This window comes from Aristolochia californica, unplaced genomic scaffold, assembly GCF_029961685.1.
Source record: "Aristolochia californica isolate CCGP_79_NKW_82.1479 unplaced genomic scaffold, dmAriCali1.0.hap1 SCAF_9, whole genome shotgun sequence".
Classification (NCBI taxonomy): Eukaryota; Viridiplantae; Streptophyta; class Magnoliopsida; order Piperales; family Aristolochiaceae; genus Aristolochia; species Aristolochia californica.
This window is the reverse complement of record NW_027182290.1, coordinates 34406415-34423576: the sequence shown is the minus strand read 5'-3', so window position 1 is coordinate 34423576 and position 17162 is coordinate 34406415. Positions and strand designations below refer to the sequence as shown.

General features: G+C 37.0%; 1 protein-coding gene across 3 annotated transcripts; it reads left to right on the top strand.

The window, feature by feature from the left end:
- Window positions 1–703: 703 nt before the first annotated feature.
- On the top strand, window positions 704–16535 carry LOC137941832 (polyribonucleotide nucleotidyltransferase 2, mitochondrial). Of its 3 annotated transcripts, none has more exons than XM_068787425.1 (21): window positions 704–784; window positions 942–1108; window positions 1851–1920; window positions 2094–2138; window positions 2250–2357; window positions 2717–3086; window positions 4540–4695; window positions 4777–4947; window positions 5841–5966; window positions 6044–6205; window positions 6323–6442; window positions 6851–6988; window positions 7116–7278; window positions 8371–8496; window positions 8964–9094; window positions 9195–9414; window positions 9503–9574; window positions 14275–14354; window positions 14565–14708; window positions 15044–15748; window positions 15996–16535. In XM_068787425.1, the coding sequence occupies exons 6-21, from the start codon at window positions 2751–2753 to the stop codon at window positions 16098–16100; spliced, it is 2955 nt and encodes a 984-aa protein (XP_068643526.1). In that variant the 5' UTR covers window positions 704–784; window positions 942–1108; window positions 1851–1920; window positions 2094–2138; window positions 2250–2357; window positions 2717–2750; the 3' UTR covers window positions 16101–16535. The 3 variants fall into 3 exon arrangements, with proteins under 3 accessions (XP_068643526.1, XP_068643525.1, XP_068643527.1); XM_068787424.1 differs by having other exon boundaries at window positions 2094–2156; XM_068787426.1 differs by lacking the exon at window positions 1851–1920.
- The last annotated feature ends 627 nt before the right edge of the window (window positions 16536–17162 follow it).

The window sequence follows — 17162 nt, the reverse complement described above, 5'->3', positions numbered from 1 at the left end:
CACGAAAAACTTATTACAGAGAGGCTTGCGGTCTTGGTCTCTTTTGCTTTTGCGGTCTTGGTCTCTTTTGCTTTTGCGTTTTTCATGTTGTCGTGGGAGAGAATTACGTCCATCATGCATAAAAACAACTCAAGGGGCCAACCAAAAAAACAAAACCGGCTGTGTCGGAGGGGTAGTGTCCTCTTCCTTCCTTCCTAGAGGGAGGCCTTTATTTCAAGCGCTCACCTTTTTTGTGTCAACACCTCTTTAGTTAAAAAAAAAATGGAGTTTCCACCCCATGCTTTTCCTATAGAGTATCGCTCCTAAAAACAGCCACAATCTTTTTGAAATTTAATAATTTAATATTTTTAGGATTTTAATAACTTGTTTACCCCTAAATATATGGATTTCATCGGTTATATTTAACATTTTGTCGTATCGAAAATTTTATAAATCTAACTGGCTACATTTAGAGATACAGTGTTTAAAATTTAAAATGATCATATTTGAAAATTACTTTATTTTTCATGGCCAAATATAACATCAATCCAGATCAACAGAGTTCAAGGCGATCGACCCGACCCGACATGGTCGCCGCGGCTTCCTAGATCCTTTCACTTATGAAGTTTCGAGTTTGTACGGTATCGTTATCTTTTGCGCGCTAAAACCCCTCTTGAACCCTAAAGTGCCAGGCTGAATAAATTTGCTTCTCTCTCACATGCACGCTTCACTCCCGCAACAGTCGAGCTCACCCGCCGTTCAGTCCTCCCGTCTCCCTCAACGTCTGCCGCTGCCGTCGAAATAGGTAAGTTCGTCTAATCATCTTTTCCCCGTTATCTTTTTTTTTTTTTTTTTCCGTCTTTTATCTGTTGTTTTTCTCCATCTGCTTCCTATTTTCCCCGACACTAACCAGACCTACTTTCTCTCGTTTCTTCACTATTCAATCTTTATTACTTCAACAGCCGACTCGCCGTTCATCATTTCCTCAAACAAACAGCCGACCCGCTGGCCTAGATTCCACGAAATACGACAACTGCACAACAAAGAGTTCTAGTCGCTGAAAGCTTTGTGGTTTCCTCATCGCATGTCTCTTCCCCCCATTGCTGACAACAGGGACGCGCTGAGAAAGGTGAGATAATGCTTAGCTGTTTACTGCCGATTGTTGTTGTGTCTGGCATTCAAATGCTGCGAACCGCGTTTAATCTGCCACTCTGCGGGGCTAGAGTTTCCTGGCCTTTGGTCTTTAACATTGCTTCTGGCCTTTCCAAGAAAGGCTTGTATTTTCGACACCGCTGAGTGGAAACCAATTTTCTCTTATAAAATCGTAAGCTCAGATTTTAGAAGTCTTCGTTGAAATTTCCGTTGTTTCCAATTTGAACTAGAAATTTGAATAAATTGTGAGTTTAATTTTCGAATGAGCGGCCTCTTTTTGTCCTTGCCACGGAAATTGTTATTAATGTGCAGTTTGGATTTGCACGATTTCTGTAATTTGAGTATGACTACTCAAAATGGTGATGAACATTTAATCATATTGATAGATGACTTTTCAAGGTATAAAAAGATACTTCTTCTGTATAGGAAGAATTTTTTAGGAAACTAATCAAGATGAAAATGTCCTTTCCACAGGAGAATTTCACTCAAATTGAAGCTCACGCAAGAAAAGAGTTTCATTCTAACTGAACTTATAATGTTTTACAAACATTCCTAATTTTTTAGTTGAAGTTAGGAATGCAACCTAATGGAGATAAAGAGATTTCCTCTGACCAATATAAAGAGTAGTCTTTAGAAAATTCTGAGCCAAATAGATGTTCATATATTTTAAGTGTCTAAAACTCCAATACGAAATGTAATTGTCTGTTTTTTATTGACAGCATTGACATATATGCTCTGTTTTAGCCTTGTTTGAAGCATAGAAATGTCAAGAGGTTCTGAAATGCTAAGGTAGCTTCTCAAGCCCTTGCAAGTCTCATATGTGTATTATTGAATTCCTTCATCACATATGTACATCTTAATCAGATGATGTCGTTACAGTTCCTCTCTCAAAACATCTCTTTTTCTTTACCTTTCAGTCTTGATTTTTACGAACTGTTGAACCTGTTGATAAATTATTGCAGTTCCTGAAGAAATTGAAAGCCTCAGGAAGCTCCTAGACTTCAAATGTGAGTGGATTTTACTTGGTATGCATCATTTGTCCTCAATCTCAAGTTCTCGTACGTATTTTTTTACTGGGTCCTGTAACATCCAATCAGTTATGCATGGTTGAGTTACAGGTCATGGAAGGAGATCTAAATTTAGAGACACCCAATCTAAGGATTCAGCTGTGAAGGCTCTCTCGGCCTGTAAAAAAGAGGCTCTTCTGCAGTAAGTATAATTGCAAGGTATAAAAAGATCAAGACTTCATTTGTTGTTGTCTATTACTGTAGAAAGAACTGAAATGTTAAAGTGAAATTACTAAATAATCATACCATGTTTGTGTACTGGTGACGTACTGTGTTGCGTCATGAAAGATTATTTGATTTCATTGAACAGACCTTCATGGATGATCTCTGTGCTTGTATTGTAGAAAATCTGTTGCATCATCTTGTTCAATCCTTTCAGATCATTTACCTGTTCTCGAGGAAAAAATAATTATTTTTTCAAATCTTAAAATGAAACCATGAAGTTACCATTGCCCCATAAGCTTGTGCTCGGCTTCATTCTAACCCTATTCTCATTCACTCTCTTTCTCTTTCTTCAGGCTTGTGCTCCTCTTCTGTTTTTTCTTGTATCAAATGGCGATATCAGCATTAATTAGCAGAAGCAATCTGCTTCTATCTAATGTTCCCGTGTTCCTGATGAGGTGGAAGCCTAGTTTCAGAACAATCTATAGTGGTCGTCTTGGGTTCATGTCGTCATTGCCTGATCCTGACACTCCAGTTGCTAGGACACATGTGTTGGAAACTTTCACAGAGGAATTTGAGATAGGATCACGTATATTTAAGTTTGAGACAGGGAAGATTGCATGGTTTGCAAATGGAGCAGTCGTCATGGGAATAGAAGATACAAAGGTGCTTTCCACTGTCACATCGGCAAAGGGAGACGGTGTTCGAGATTTCTTGCCACTCTCTGTAAGTTGAAGTTGGTTTTTTCTATTGGCTAATTGGTTCCTATGTCAACAGAGTCCGGAGCTTACTTATTTAGTTTATTGAGGAATTTATGTTCTATATCATCTTTTCCTAATGAGGTTTTACCTTTTAGTTGATCAGAAAGTTGTCAAGATATTCTGTTTGAATGCTGGAAGATAAAGACTTTAGTCAGCATAAAAACTATTAAATTATAAGACACTCTCTCTGTTTGCTTGGCAACTGTTGGTGTATGATGTCAATGACACAAGTTGTAATATAATCTGCAAGGAAAAAGAATAGGTCCACATGGGTTGTTTTTGAGTATCAATATTGTCTCTTAAACTGATTATCTGTTTCAGGATTCCTTTTGTCTTAACTCTCGTCTGTCTACTTTTGCCAACTTGTATTGAAATTGAAACTGCTTGTTGTTTCATCTGTTACCAAAACTTTCATTCGATATCTATATGTATGAGTCTTATCAATGTGATTAACATTGTCGGAAGGCATAAGAGATTCACAAGTTATATGTTATGGAGTTCATTTTGCTGTTTTCTCTGGTCGTTTACAATGCATCTTTGTTATGGAAATGTCCCCGGGAAAATGTCTTGAAGCCAGAGGTTGGTTATTGATTATTTGGAGTATGGCCATGCAGAAGTGCATTTCACAATTGCAGAAAATGGAAAATATGTTGATCTTGCATTTATTTTGACACTTTTCAGGTCATCGTACCTCCACTTTGAGGCTCAATTTGTTTGTGATCCTGATTGTGCTTATTGCAATAGTCACATTACTCAGCTTCCATTTATTCCTGGGTGTAGGAATAGATGGGTATCTGGACTTACCATAGAAAAAAAAAATAGAAGATATTTTCTTTTTATCATGATAGACCACTGTAGATATGAAAACTGTCTTAGGTATGAACAACATTCTCGGGGTTGATTGCAGAGGAGTAAATTGGGTGGATCACCTTCTCTATTGTTTTTGACATTGAGTGGAATATGCATGGGATTGAGTGGAATATGCATGGGAAGATGTATCTTATGCTCTTTAGCTCTTCATGCTTTGTGTTGAACCTATATCTTTTGGTGTTTTTTGTTCGATAAGTCAGAGCTGCTATATTTGTCTTGTAACATGGATTTACTTGCTGCAAAGAAGATTGCTGTACTCATGAAATTTGATTCAGTCAGCCACAACTCTGGGAAACTATTTATTGTAAAAATTGCTACAAATGTCATCTACCCTGGAGGTTACAATGCATGGATTTGTGTAGCTCTAGAAGCCTTGACCTTCTTGTCTCAACTTTTCTCTTGTTGTGGTTGCATGGTGGTTTTACAAGAAATGCCATTTAGAACTATTAAAGTTTCTTTAGTTTTATTATTATTATTCTAAATGTTTTAAGTTTCTCTTCCTTACATAATCCTAGTTGAACTGTCTCATTTATTTCATTCATCATAAGGTTGAGTATCAAGAAAGACAATATGCTCAAGGGCTAATTCCAACCACATTTATGCGAAGGGAAGGTGCTCCAAAGGAGCGTGAGCTTATCTGTGGTCGTATCATAGATCGACCTATTCGCCCATTATTTCCATCTGGGTTTTATCATGAAATCCAGGTATAAGTGAATTCAGTAATCTAACTTGTCCTGCAGAATCTTTCAAGATATTCATCATTTTTGATATATCTCTGAATGTAGGCAATAGCAACAGTTCTTTCTTCTGATGGGAAGCAAGATCCAGATATCATAGCAGCTAATGCAACCTCTGCTGCTCTTATGTTATCGGATATCCCTTGGAGAGGACCAATTGGTGTAATACGTATTGGCAGGATCAATGGGCAGTTTGTTGTCATTCCTACCACAGATGAGGTAATAAACTTTTGCTTTTACTGTTTCATATCATCAATTTCTGTGGCCTTGTAAATATTTTTATCTTTTGTATTATTTTGAAGTTGTTTATGTATTTTAGAGTGCTATAACTTGAACCAAAAGTTGATACCCTTTTTGTCTAAACATATTTCATGTGCTACTTGTGCATTCATTTTTCATCTTTAAAGCATATTTAAGTCTTAAAAGAAAAGGAAATTATTGTTGGCAGTCTATAATGGTGCATATCGATTGTGCAAGAGTGTTGTGGTCGATTTGTCTAGTATACTAGACAATTATTGAGTCGAGGGTCATCCTTGTGTCACTAGGATATTGTATTTCAGAAAAGTGGTTTTTAGGACATGTGATGGATTAACTTAACTAATGTATTTCCAACTTAGTTGAATGTATTATGTGACTTAACATATATATTGGTGCTTCATCCTACCTTTAATATGTGTTTGGAGAGTTTTTATGTTCGTATTACTAGAGTGGTTTATGTATTATGATTTGGCATTTATTTAATTCCTGAAATTCCTCCACTATTGAAGTGGAGAACATGACAAATTATAGAATAGGTGGCCTAAAAATCAACTACGTAAGTGGTTTCTTTTTTATATGGAGACACTGTGAGTATTATATGTGGGAAACAATATGATCACTTAATAGCTTTTCCTTTTTCATTTGTCTGAGTTTGGTGTAAGTTATTAGGAGATTGGTTGCTAGGAGCCAACTATATACTGCCCTAGCATTCTAGTTATAATTATCAATATGTAGTTTACTTTGTTAATGTTGGAGGAAAATGGTTAGCTTCTAACTTTCCATGTACAGGTGCACTTGAACATTTTTTTGTCCTTTTGATTTGATAATATATTGATTTATGTGATGTGATGCAGCTTAGCTTGAGCGATCTCAATTTGGTTTATGCTTGTACCAAGGACAAAACTTTGATGATAGATGTACAAGCTCGTGAGATATCAGAAAGGGATCTAGAAGCTGGGTTAAGGCTAGCACATCTTGAGGTGGCATATCGACTGTTTTGGTTTCTGTATGAGCATTTGAATACTTTACTAAGTGGATCGTGATTGTTCATATTCAGGCTGGCAAATTTATTGAGCCACAACTTAGGCTAGCAAGTAAAGCTGGTAAATCGAAGAAGCAATACAAATTGTCGATGATTTCTGATGCGACACTAGAGAAGATAGGGAGCATGGCTGAATCATCCATTGAAAATGTTTTTTCGGATCCAAAGTATGGCAAGGTGCTCAATATTTCTTTTTGTCTTCATCATCATTTACTTCTTCTCATGGATTTGATGGTCTCTTATTCTAACGTATGACAGAAATTTGTTTTTTGCATTAAATAAATATATTTTCAGTTTGAGCGTGGAGAAGCATTGGATAAAATTGCTCAGGATGTTAGGAATGTGCTTGAGGAGGAAGGTGATGAGGAAAGCTTAAAGGTTTTATCGAAGGCTGTAGATACTGTTCGGAAAGGGGTAAGCATCCTTTGATAACATAAATGCAATATGTTGGTATACATGTTTGAATGTTTGTGTCTTACTAGAATGTATCATCGTGTATCTAGCCATGGGTAACTTTAATTATTTTTTTCTCATGAAAATGGAATACCAATTGCGTGACCTTCAAGGTTTTTCGTGTTTCAAATGTCTTTTCTTTTGGAGTGGTAGATTTCATCTTTGCTTTCTCTAATCATCTGTAAAGGCAATAATTGGTCATGGGGACAGCTGGGCATGGTGGGTATAGTTTGTTTGGTGGATTTTTCTTCTCCAAACTTGTCTTTGCTCTATGATACTATAACATGCATTAGGTTATAGGTTATCTCTTTTCACTCAGAAGTGCTGGCATCAATTCAAATTGTATGTTCATATGGATCTTTATGTCAGGTTGTTCGTAGAAGAATTATCAAGAAAGGGCTCAGGGTTGATGGAAGACAACTTGATGAAGTTAGACCTTTGCAATGTGAATCTGGTTACTTGTCGAGACTACATGGGTCGTCTATTTTTTCACGTGGATATACACAGGTGCCGATTTACCATTTTAAAATTCTCTTTTAAATCTTCCCATAAAGTGGATGTTGGTGTGTGACCATAAACATTCTTTGGAATTGTTTATTGTATTTTTTTTAATTTAACTACTGCATTTTTGTAGGTTCTGTGCACTGTCACCCTTGGGGCACCTGGAGATGCTCAACGCTTAGACTCATTAGTTGGACCTCCAACGAAGCGTTTCATGCTTCACTATAGTTTCCCTCCCTATTCAATAAATGAAGTAGGCAAGCGAGTTGGTCTTAATAGACGTGAAGTAGGGCATGGTAAGTTAGACCACTTTGTGAGTTGGCTATCACTGTTTAACAAACATTTGTTTGTTTGTACTTTAGTTTCTAACTTGGTTTTATTTGTTTCTCACATATTAGCTTCCAATAGTGCACAAAATAATATGGTTATGTACATGAGGCTTGCATTTGGACTTCCATTGTCCCTTAAGGATTGGGGTTCACACTATTTATTTGTTTTTCCATCACTCAGGAGACCTTTGCTGGTGTGTTTTTCTTTGTTAATTTTTGTTCTTTTGTTTCCTCCATCAGTTTTCTTGCTACAATTGCAAGGTAATTACTGTTCCATTTTTCATCTTTATTTGTGGGGTGCCCCAGACAGGTTGTGGAGTAATTATTAAGTTTAAATGTACCAAATCAGAAGTAGAAACTTAGCAACTGTTTTTATATTAGATATATTTAATTGGTTAGTATTACACACCCTTACATTATACCATTCTGCATATAAGTATACTATAAATTACAATTTGAGATGTGCACAAATTTTCTACTTTTGCTGGATGGTGTCCTTCACTGAGGTTGTCAGACGTTTCCAAGAATAGTCTTGGTTTAGTGGCTTTCCTTTTGATGTATTTTGACATTGTGTCCTCCTTAATATTGCTTTGGACAATGAAAGTAATTACAAGTGAGAGATAAAAATACTAGAGGGAGTTGCAGTTGCCAAAACCAAATTCAGAAAAATGTTGCAGTAGGTGTGTTTGCATCTGTTCTAGAACCTGTTATGATCTTCTTTCATAGAACCACTTCAGATACAATAGCAGGCAGACACCTGTTTTTTTTTTTTTTTTTAAATTCTTTCTGTCAGTCAATGTGTCCCACTTTGATATAGTTAAAGAGTGTTTGTTTGTATTGTGCTTAATGTATCCTGATTGGGGCCTTCGATGGTGTTGGCTTGTTGCTGTAGAGTTGGAATACTTTGCTTAGGTTACTAATAGAACTAACATTCGTTTTGACAAGATTTTCCGTGGCTGTACTTCATGTTTTATTACTTTTGGATTATGATATCAGGCTCAAGGAAGATGGACAGAGTTATGAGTATAAATGTAATTCTTTTTTTTTCCAACTTTTTAGGCACTCTTGCCGAGAAAGCTTTACTTGCTGTATTACCTCCGGAAGATGATTTACCATTTACAGTTCGTATCAATTCTGAAGTCATGGCTTCTGATGGTTCAACATCCATGGCAACTGTCTGTGCAGGTATCTCACATTTGATTTCCTTTTGTTAGCCTTCGTCATTACATAACTATTCGGCGAGGAAAATATCAATCATGTTTTCATTTAATTTAAGGAAGTCACACAGAAAAGTTAGTCTATTTGTTTCTTAGATTGATCTTTAGCTGCCTATAATTGCCTGTTATACTGGTCTATAGAAAAGGTGCGTTTGAAAGCTTTATTTAATTAATCATGTGAATATATTAACAAATTGCATATGGCAAAGCTTAGCCAACTAAATAAAAAAACTGTGGGACGCTTTATTATGCAATACAATTTTGGGGAAATGATTTTCAATATTGTCCTTTGAATTTGATAAATTTATTTCAGTAATGAATTCTGGTAGCATATACTTTTGGCTTCTACTCATTTCTCTTGTGTCTTCCTATGTTTTGCAAATTGCATTATAATATGTTTCTATTTCCACCTAAGCTAAGCCTTTTTTTCTGTAGGTAGTATGGCTTTGCTGGATGCTGGAATTCCGTTGAAGGAACATGTTGCTGGTCTTTCAGTGGGACTTATTAGTGAGGTTGATCCATCAACAGGGGAGATTAAGGATTACCGCATATTGACTGACATATTGGTATGTAATCTTTTCTGTTATTTGCATGACAGTAGGATTTGGTACTGGTTGAGATCGCATCCGGATAGGCTTTGACAATCTCTTGTATACTGATATATAGGGCCTGGAAGATCATTTGGGTGACATGGACTTCAAAATTGCAGGCACACGTAGAGGGGTTACAGCAGTTCAATTGGACATAAAACCTGCTGGAATTCCTCTAAATATTATTTGTCAATGTTTAGAGCCTGCACTGAAAGGGCGTCTTCAAATTATTGATCACATGGAAAAAGAGATAAATGCACCACGTCCACAAGATGATAGAAATTCACCACGAATAAGTATTTGCTTCACTAAACTTTGGTGTGACTTCTATCTAAACTTTTTTTCCTGCGACTACCCTTTAAATATGCCTAATTCTTTTTTCAGTTACTTTTAATGTTAGTAATGAGGGTCTTCGGCGTCTATGGCCTCATAAGAAAAGGATTGAAGACGAAACAGGTGAGTTTTCGTGGACACGTATGTTACCAATTTTATTTTGATCAAATGTATATGGGGAGACTGGCTTGCAATCATAACCTGGTCTGATACCATGTAAAATATTGAGGAAAAGAGAGTTGAGAGTGAGAGGAGATTAAGAGAAGAAGAAGAAAGGGATTTGGAGGAAAAGCATGAGCCCTTGTCCCTCTTTATTGACTTAAGTGAGTTGAGAGGAAAAGACCTCTCTACACCTCATACAAGTACACTTGATATCTCCGTAGATAATTGTCCAAAAGTTGTGAAAATTGGACCATAGACAATTATAGACTTCCCGAAGTTAATGGTACTCTCCCTGATATAACCAGATTATGCGAAATGACCAAATTACCCTTTTACATTATATTTAAAACACCTGGCTGAGGATTTAGAGAAGAGAGGCATTCTTGCCTCAGATTTCACATCTACAGAAATAAAAGTTTTCTAGTGCTTGGGTCATAAAATTTATACCCTTTTTGAGTGCGTGGAAAACCAAGAAATACACATTGAATGCTACAAGAAGATAATTTATCATTAGTATAGCCGACTGAGTGAACAAAACATAATGAGCCAAACACACGAGGAGGTACTTCAAACAATGGACATGTCGGTCGAAGTACTTGTATTGCACTCTGCCCCCCAAAGTCGAAGACAACTTTTGGTTAATCAAGTAGTAGGAAGTCAAAATGACCTCACCCCAAAAATATTTGGGAACATTTGTCTAGACTAATAGATTATATGCTATATTAAGAGATGCCTTTCTTTCAGCAACCCCATTTTTGCTAGGGAGTTTACAAACATGAAGATTGATGAATAATCCCATGATTGCCTCCAAAAGAAGAAAATTGACGGTTCATGAACTCAAGGCCATTATCTGACTGAAAAAACAAATGGAACAACAAATTGATTTCTTACTTCATAAAAAAATTTGACATATACATAAAAGACTTCTTGGAAGGAGGTATACCCTAGTCCCTCGTCTATAATAATAATTATTTTTAAAACTGATGAGCTTTTATTAATAAGGAAGCACAAAGACAATCATAGGAGCAATCTGGTTACAATAAGGGTTTCTAAGGAAACCCCATTTTTAGCAAGAGAATCAGCCACAGTTGGCTGATCTCGAAACATGAGCCCAAAAGCAAAAAAAAAAAAAAAAAGTGTGGTCCAGTGCTGTTGGGGGGGTTGGTTTCCAAGGGGCTAGAGAGGTGGTCCTGTAAAATGGTGAGGCCCTGGAGGAGGGCCATGATTGAGGAACCTTGCGGAGTTAGAATCTGAAGTATCTATTGGCCCAGAGTAGGAGACCAGGGTGGTACCATCAACTGTCTAAATTACCCCATCAAACCCAACAAGACTAGGATTTCGCAAAGCTCTACCACCAAAATTGAGTTGTTTATTGTTTAAGGGGGGGGTGTCTCCATTTCTTGCAAGGAACGACCACAAGAAGGGCCAGACACTTGAGCAAGAATTCTCCTGCTCCCACGAAGAGGAAGGCTACCAAGGCTGATAAATTCCTTATGGGAGTGAATCTAGGTTGAGATCTGATAGGAGAATCAGTTGGAATCAATATCTGAGAATTTGCATTGGGAATTGGGGTGGGGGGGGGGGGGGTCTCCCATTCTTGCAAGGAAAGACTGCAAGAAGGGTCATTTGAGCTTGAGTCCTCCTGCTCCCATGAGGAAGGCTACCAAGGCTGATAAATCCCTTATGGAGTGAATCCAGGTTGAGATTTGACAAGAGATGCGGTTGGAGACATCATCAACATCCGAGAACTTGCATTGGGAATGCCGGTTGTTTCTTTCATTCCGTACCCCCCAAGGATGTAAGTGAGGCATACATCATAGAACAAGTACTGTGGAGATAACTAGGGACACAAATATGGATGCCAACCTGATCAAGGAGGTGGGTCCAAACTTTCTAAGCAAAGGGGCAGTGGAGGAGAACATGTAAAACACTCTCATCTGCAGCTCAACAGAAGAAGCAAGAGACGGGAGGGTCCATATTTCCCTGTTTCTGAATATTGTCAATTGTCAGGATCTTATTATGCAAGGCACTCTAGACAAAAAAATCTGACCTTGGTGGGAGTAGATAATCTCCAAACCCTGGCGTAGAAGTGTGGCTTATCACTTACTTGACCAGCCCGAGAGGTGGAGATAGGATGAAGCAACAGAGCAGGTCCCAATGGCAGCAGGTCTCCATAGCAATCTATCAAGACTATAATTATCTACCTAATTTAAAAATATTGGAAGCCAAACAAATTGGAAACATGACATGGGTCCCACAAATCATAATGAACTAGTTCTACTGACTATTACTCGAAGGAAAAAAAACTTTTGTGGTGTTTCAAAACTGACTGACATTCAAAAGATAAATTTGAAGGTAGTAGAGAAGGAAGAAATTGACAAAGCTTAAAAAGGAAATGAATATTCCAATTGTAAATGCCACAAGCAAGAAGTGACAATAGCCTTAAGCACAATAGATTGATGTGGAGGAATTGCATTCAGTTAGTAAAGTCCCTCACTTTCATGCCTGGAATCAATCATCCTCCTCGTCTTTAAATCTTGAAATACACAACTAGAAGGAAAAAAATGTTTCAGAACAATTTACAGATTTGGTGTGCTGATTAACTGATAATAAGTTAATTGGAAACTTTAGGACATACAAAACAGAAGATAAAGAAAGCTAATGAGTAGGATGGACCACCTCTGCACCTGTAATAGATGAAGGTGATTCATCTGCCAACTTGACAGACATATAAGAGGAAGAGGTTGATAAATTAGAGAACACAAAGGACATACCTGACAAATGGGGTGATGTCCTAAAATCAATAACCCATGGAGACACAAATCACACATGCAATGCAAGACATACCTGATGTTAAGGTTGCAGTGGTAGAGGAAGATGTACTGGCTAGAGGAGGAATAGACATAGGAGTGGTGGTAACCTGTCCTAAGTGTTGAAGCAACTTTTGAATTTCATCTTGTGGGTTACCAGAGGACTGCTGCTTACTTCTACACATATCAACTCCTTCAGGGACACTTGAGTTGGTTCACGCTTGCTTGCCAAACTTATTCCAACACATATTTGAACTGTGATTGGACCTTCTACAATGTACCCACTTCCTTTCTCCATGGCCATGACTATCATGACCACATCATCTACCTCCCTCTCGTCCTTGAAAAGAATGAGTGGGAGTGGAGGAACAAATTAACAGCAGCAGCATCTGAACTTTTAGTTTCTTGATTTCTCTTGGACATAACTGTACTTAGATCTAATAACTTTGTTATATGCTTTTCAAGTGTAGGAGCATCATCATCTGCAACAACTGTGTATGCAAAGCATCATAATATGGTCCCGAACCATCTAAAAGTCAAGCAACTTGAATCTAGCCTTCCTTCTCCCTAAGCTTTTTAGGATTTATAGTGAAGGGATGAAAAACTGCAATTTTTTTGTAACGCTTCTCGCATCTTGTAAATACTTTGGGACCGTTTTTTCCCCTCTGCTCATGCTGATAAATTTTACATATAATTAGTCTTGGGAGATATTACTTTCTTGGGCAAAGATTGACTCAAGGTTTTTCCACTTGTTCTTGGTAGTATTACAACTCATGACCTGATCAATTACATGGTGTTGCATACAAGTCAATATCCAAGTCTGAACTGGATGATCTTTTGCCTCCCAATCCAGAGTCATATGATGAGGGAGATTGATGAATATAATTCACTTTCTTCTTTGCAATCAAGAACCTTTTGACAGCTCTAAACCAATTTAAATAATTAGATCCATTCAGATTAATAGATGTAATCTGAATGTAATCCTTGGCCTCTGCAGATTCTGAAGTCTTAGCAGGCATAATAACTTCTCCTGTATCAGGGTAGCAGTAATAATACTATCAAATAATCCCACAACCATCATCCTTCAACTTGCACTAGGCAGGTACAGATGTGGCCCTATGGTTTACATACACAGCTGGGATTTGTAGAGAAAGCAATTTCAGTTCTCAATAGGGCTTTGCCATTTCAGCACATAAACTCGTTTGGGCCAGCGCACCTGTGCACCAAGAAATGTGACATAAGTACAGGTCTGGTAGACCTCAGTTCAATACTTCATCAAACACTGGAAGGGATAGATATGCAAATAACTGCTTTATGAAGCAGCATGAGTCATTGACCTTTAGATTATGACACAAATATAAGGAAGAAGGAAACACTAACCTTCAAGGTCTAAGCAAAGAAGAAATGAGAGGACAGCAATCTGAAACTCCTCTTCTATGGATTGTGATGCTCTGGTACCATGTAAAATCGATTGAAGAAAGAGAAAAAAAGAAGAGAAGAAGAAGAGAGCCATTGGAGATAGGGGTCAAAAGCTGATCTCTAACCTCTTATGGTAATATTACTTAAGTGAGAAATTATATAATGGCCAATATACCCCCATGACTTGACGTGTACAGCAACTTTTGAAAAGAGGAAAAATTACACCTTTCTCATATAGATCCATCATAAAGACAGACAACCTTAATCAGCTTTGATGACTCAAATACTCGTATAATGACTCAAATACCCTTAAACTTCAACAGTTTCTTTTTCTGGAGAAGCTAAGGTTTATTTCAGCTTTCCCAGCAGACACTAATTCAATATTATTTTCATTGCTGACCTTTGTGACCATTATCTTGTCAATCATCTTAGGTGCTCGAGTTTCTATTGGTGATGGGACTGTTACAACTATTGCCAAGAATCAAGAATGTATGGAAAAAGCACTGCAAAAGGTATATCTGCTAATCTTGGATAAATATTTTTCAGATGGGTGTGTCCAGTGGGTGACTACAAGTTGCATAAAGTGATGCTCCTAAAGGGACTTCTACATGACATTGGTGCAATCTGCATCATTTGTGATGAGAATGATAAAATAGAATGGTTTGAAGGAGAAATAAGTTTTTTAACACCCATCAATTGCTAATCAAATGTTTTTGATAAAGGTTTATTTTCTCACTGGGCGAGAGATTGAAGTTGGTGGGATTTATAAAGGCGTTGTAACTACAGTGAAAGAGTTTGGAGCTTTTGTGGAATTTAATGGTGGTCAGCAAGGCCTTCTGCATATCTCTGAGTTGTCACATGAGAAGGCAAGTACCACTGTAGTTGCTATCTTGACAAATTCATGCTATTTCTCTGTTTAGTTTAATTCTTCTCTAGCTTTAACTTGAGTACTTTGGTATTAGTTCTCTCTACTTCCTCAACCTGCTCGTCTATGCTATGGCTTTGCTACATAATGATATGATAAACTCATAGTTGTTTTCCATGCATGCGGGTGATTTGACTTGTTTTGGATAATTCTTAAGCTTGGTGTAGATCGTTTTCTGCTGAACATGTCTCAAATGGTCCTCTTTATTGCCAATCTTCATCGAGGATAAATGTTGTCTATGACACTTCTTTTCCTTCATCATTTCCCCTATTTCAGGTTTTCCGAGTGTCTGATGTAGTATCTATAGGACAAGAGCTTTCTTTAAAGTGCATTGACAAAGATGTTCGTGGCAACATTAGCTTATCTCTGAAGGCCACTTTGCCTCAGCCTCAATCAGATGATATTAAGATAAAGAATCCATCTTCTATAAAAGAAACAGAAGATGCTTGTGTTGTAACAGAGGAGAGCGCTGTCTCTGCAGAAAAGCAGGACACTGATCTCAAAGATGTACTGATTGAAAAAAACAATGATGATAGAAACACTTTTTTTGGTTCTCCACCTTCAATTATAATTCGAAGTGCTGCAGAATGCGATGCACAAGAATGTTCAACGGATCAAACGTCTACCACAAAAAATGTGGGTAGTGTGAAGTCTTCTGCTTCCTCAAAGCTGCAGACATCTACAGGATTGGATTATAAAAGGAAGTCATCTGCAGTGAATTCTCTGAACTCCAGTGTTGGTGCCCCTGTACGAAAAAGAGTTTCAAGTTCAACATCTACAAAGAATCAGAAAGAAAAAGATAAGATAATTATTACAGTTGATGAGAATGAAACTTCAGCTGACAGAAGTAAACTCAGTGGTTCAGTTAGTCCAAATTCTCTGAAGATTGGAGACAAATTCACAGCCAAAGTTCACCAAATTCGTGCACGTGGGCTTGTACTTCAGTTGGGTGGAAGAGTTCTTGGCATGTATCGTTTTGAGGTATATTTGAACTGAGATATTAGTTTGCAGTTTTCTGTATTGTTTGTATTCTTACTCAATAGTTGCTTACTGGCTTTGAGAAATTCAGCAAATTTGGCTTCTATATCTTCTATGATAATTCTTGTCTAGTTTTATGAGAGCAACCGTTTTGAGTTATGCAGCTTTGATATTCTGTGTCAGTACAACATGTTAGACTTCAAGTAAAGATTTTACATTTCCTTCCTGTTTATTTTATTCTGCTCTACAGGTAAATGGGAGAAAGAACTTTGAAGTAGGGAAAGAGCTGCAGGTTGTCTGTTCGAGCTTCTCCTCAAAGGGAATACCTGTGGTGTCATTGTTGGATGATGAATGAAGGACGAGTATTTTGCACGCATGAACTATCATCTTGGCATCATCCTCGTGACTGAGCTGGACAAAATGATCGATTGGCACAGATAATGATGGTGTAGTACATAAAACTCACCTGGGATCAGTCTGTTGTGCATTCATTCTATAGAGGTGTATAAAATTTGGGCGGCATGCTTGTAATTTTTCCAAGAATTTATTCTTTTTACTATGTTTTTTGGAAAATGTCACTTCATTTAAAGTGACTTATTCTACTTTATAATTAACAGGGTAATATTGTATTTTTGATCTTGTAAGCTGTAGTTGAACCAGTTGGAGGAGAATTGTGCCCTAATCTGGTCGACTAATGAACTGAGAAATTTCTGCTCTTTCTAAAGAAGTTCATTCTTGCGATATTTCAACTTCACATGGCATGTATTTTAATTCAATAAAATCAAGTTATTTTGACCCTCTCTTTCTTATTCTTTCTTCCTTGTTTTCTTCTTCATCTACGTTTGCGTGTCTCTTTTGCCGACAAGCTTTAGAGGTTCTCTTGTGCCCATGCCTTCAGGTGATGGGTTTTAGTGCCTGCCTCTTTTTTTTTCTGGGTGAGGCCTATTCTATTGCATAAACTAAGAAAGTGTTTGAAAGTAGTGGACTGTAACAATGCCCTCAGTTGTTATCTTGTTAAACAAACTAGCAAGTTTGGTATAATGGATAGTTAATAACATAGTATAAAAATAGTTGATAATATAATATATTTCTAATAGGTAATTAGTATATATTAACTGTTCAATACAATATTAATTGTGTCATTTATTCACTGACAAAAATGTTATAAATAATAATCTAGTACAAAGTTATTAATCTCCATATAATAACACATTATTTTGTAGTATAAAAACATAATCTACCAGAGAAACATACAGACAATATACTGTCATTAGTTAAAAACATAGTATTAGGGTAGTTGACAACATAGTTTATAACCAATGAATTAATTAATGCTTGATACAGTTACAATGATGTCATTTGACTACCAACAAAATTTTATACAAGGTTTATTTTTCATAACCACTATTTTATTACC

Bases quoted from the DNA above. Each gene is read 5' to 3' on its own strand.
- LOC137941832 (XM_068787426.1), top strand. From the start codon at position 2,751: ATGGCGATATCAGCATTAATTAGCAGAAGCAATCTGCTTCTATCTAAT. The intron at 9,095-9,194 runs GTATGTAATCTT...ACTGATATATAG, and splicing joins GCATATTGACTGACATATTG to GGCCTGGAAGATCATTTGGG. The intron at 9,415-9,502 runs GTATTTGCTTCA...TTCTTTTTTCAG, and splicing joins TAGAAATTCACCACGAATAA to TTACTTTTAATGTTAGTAAT.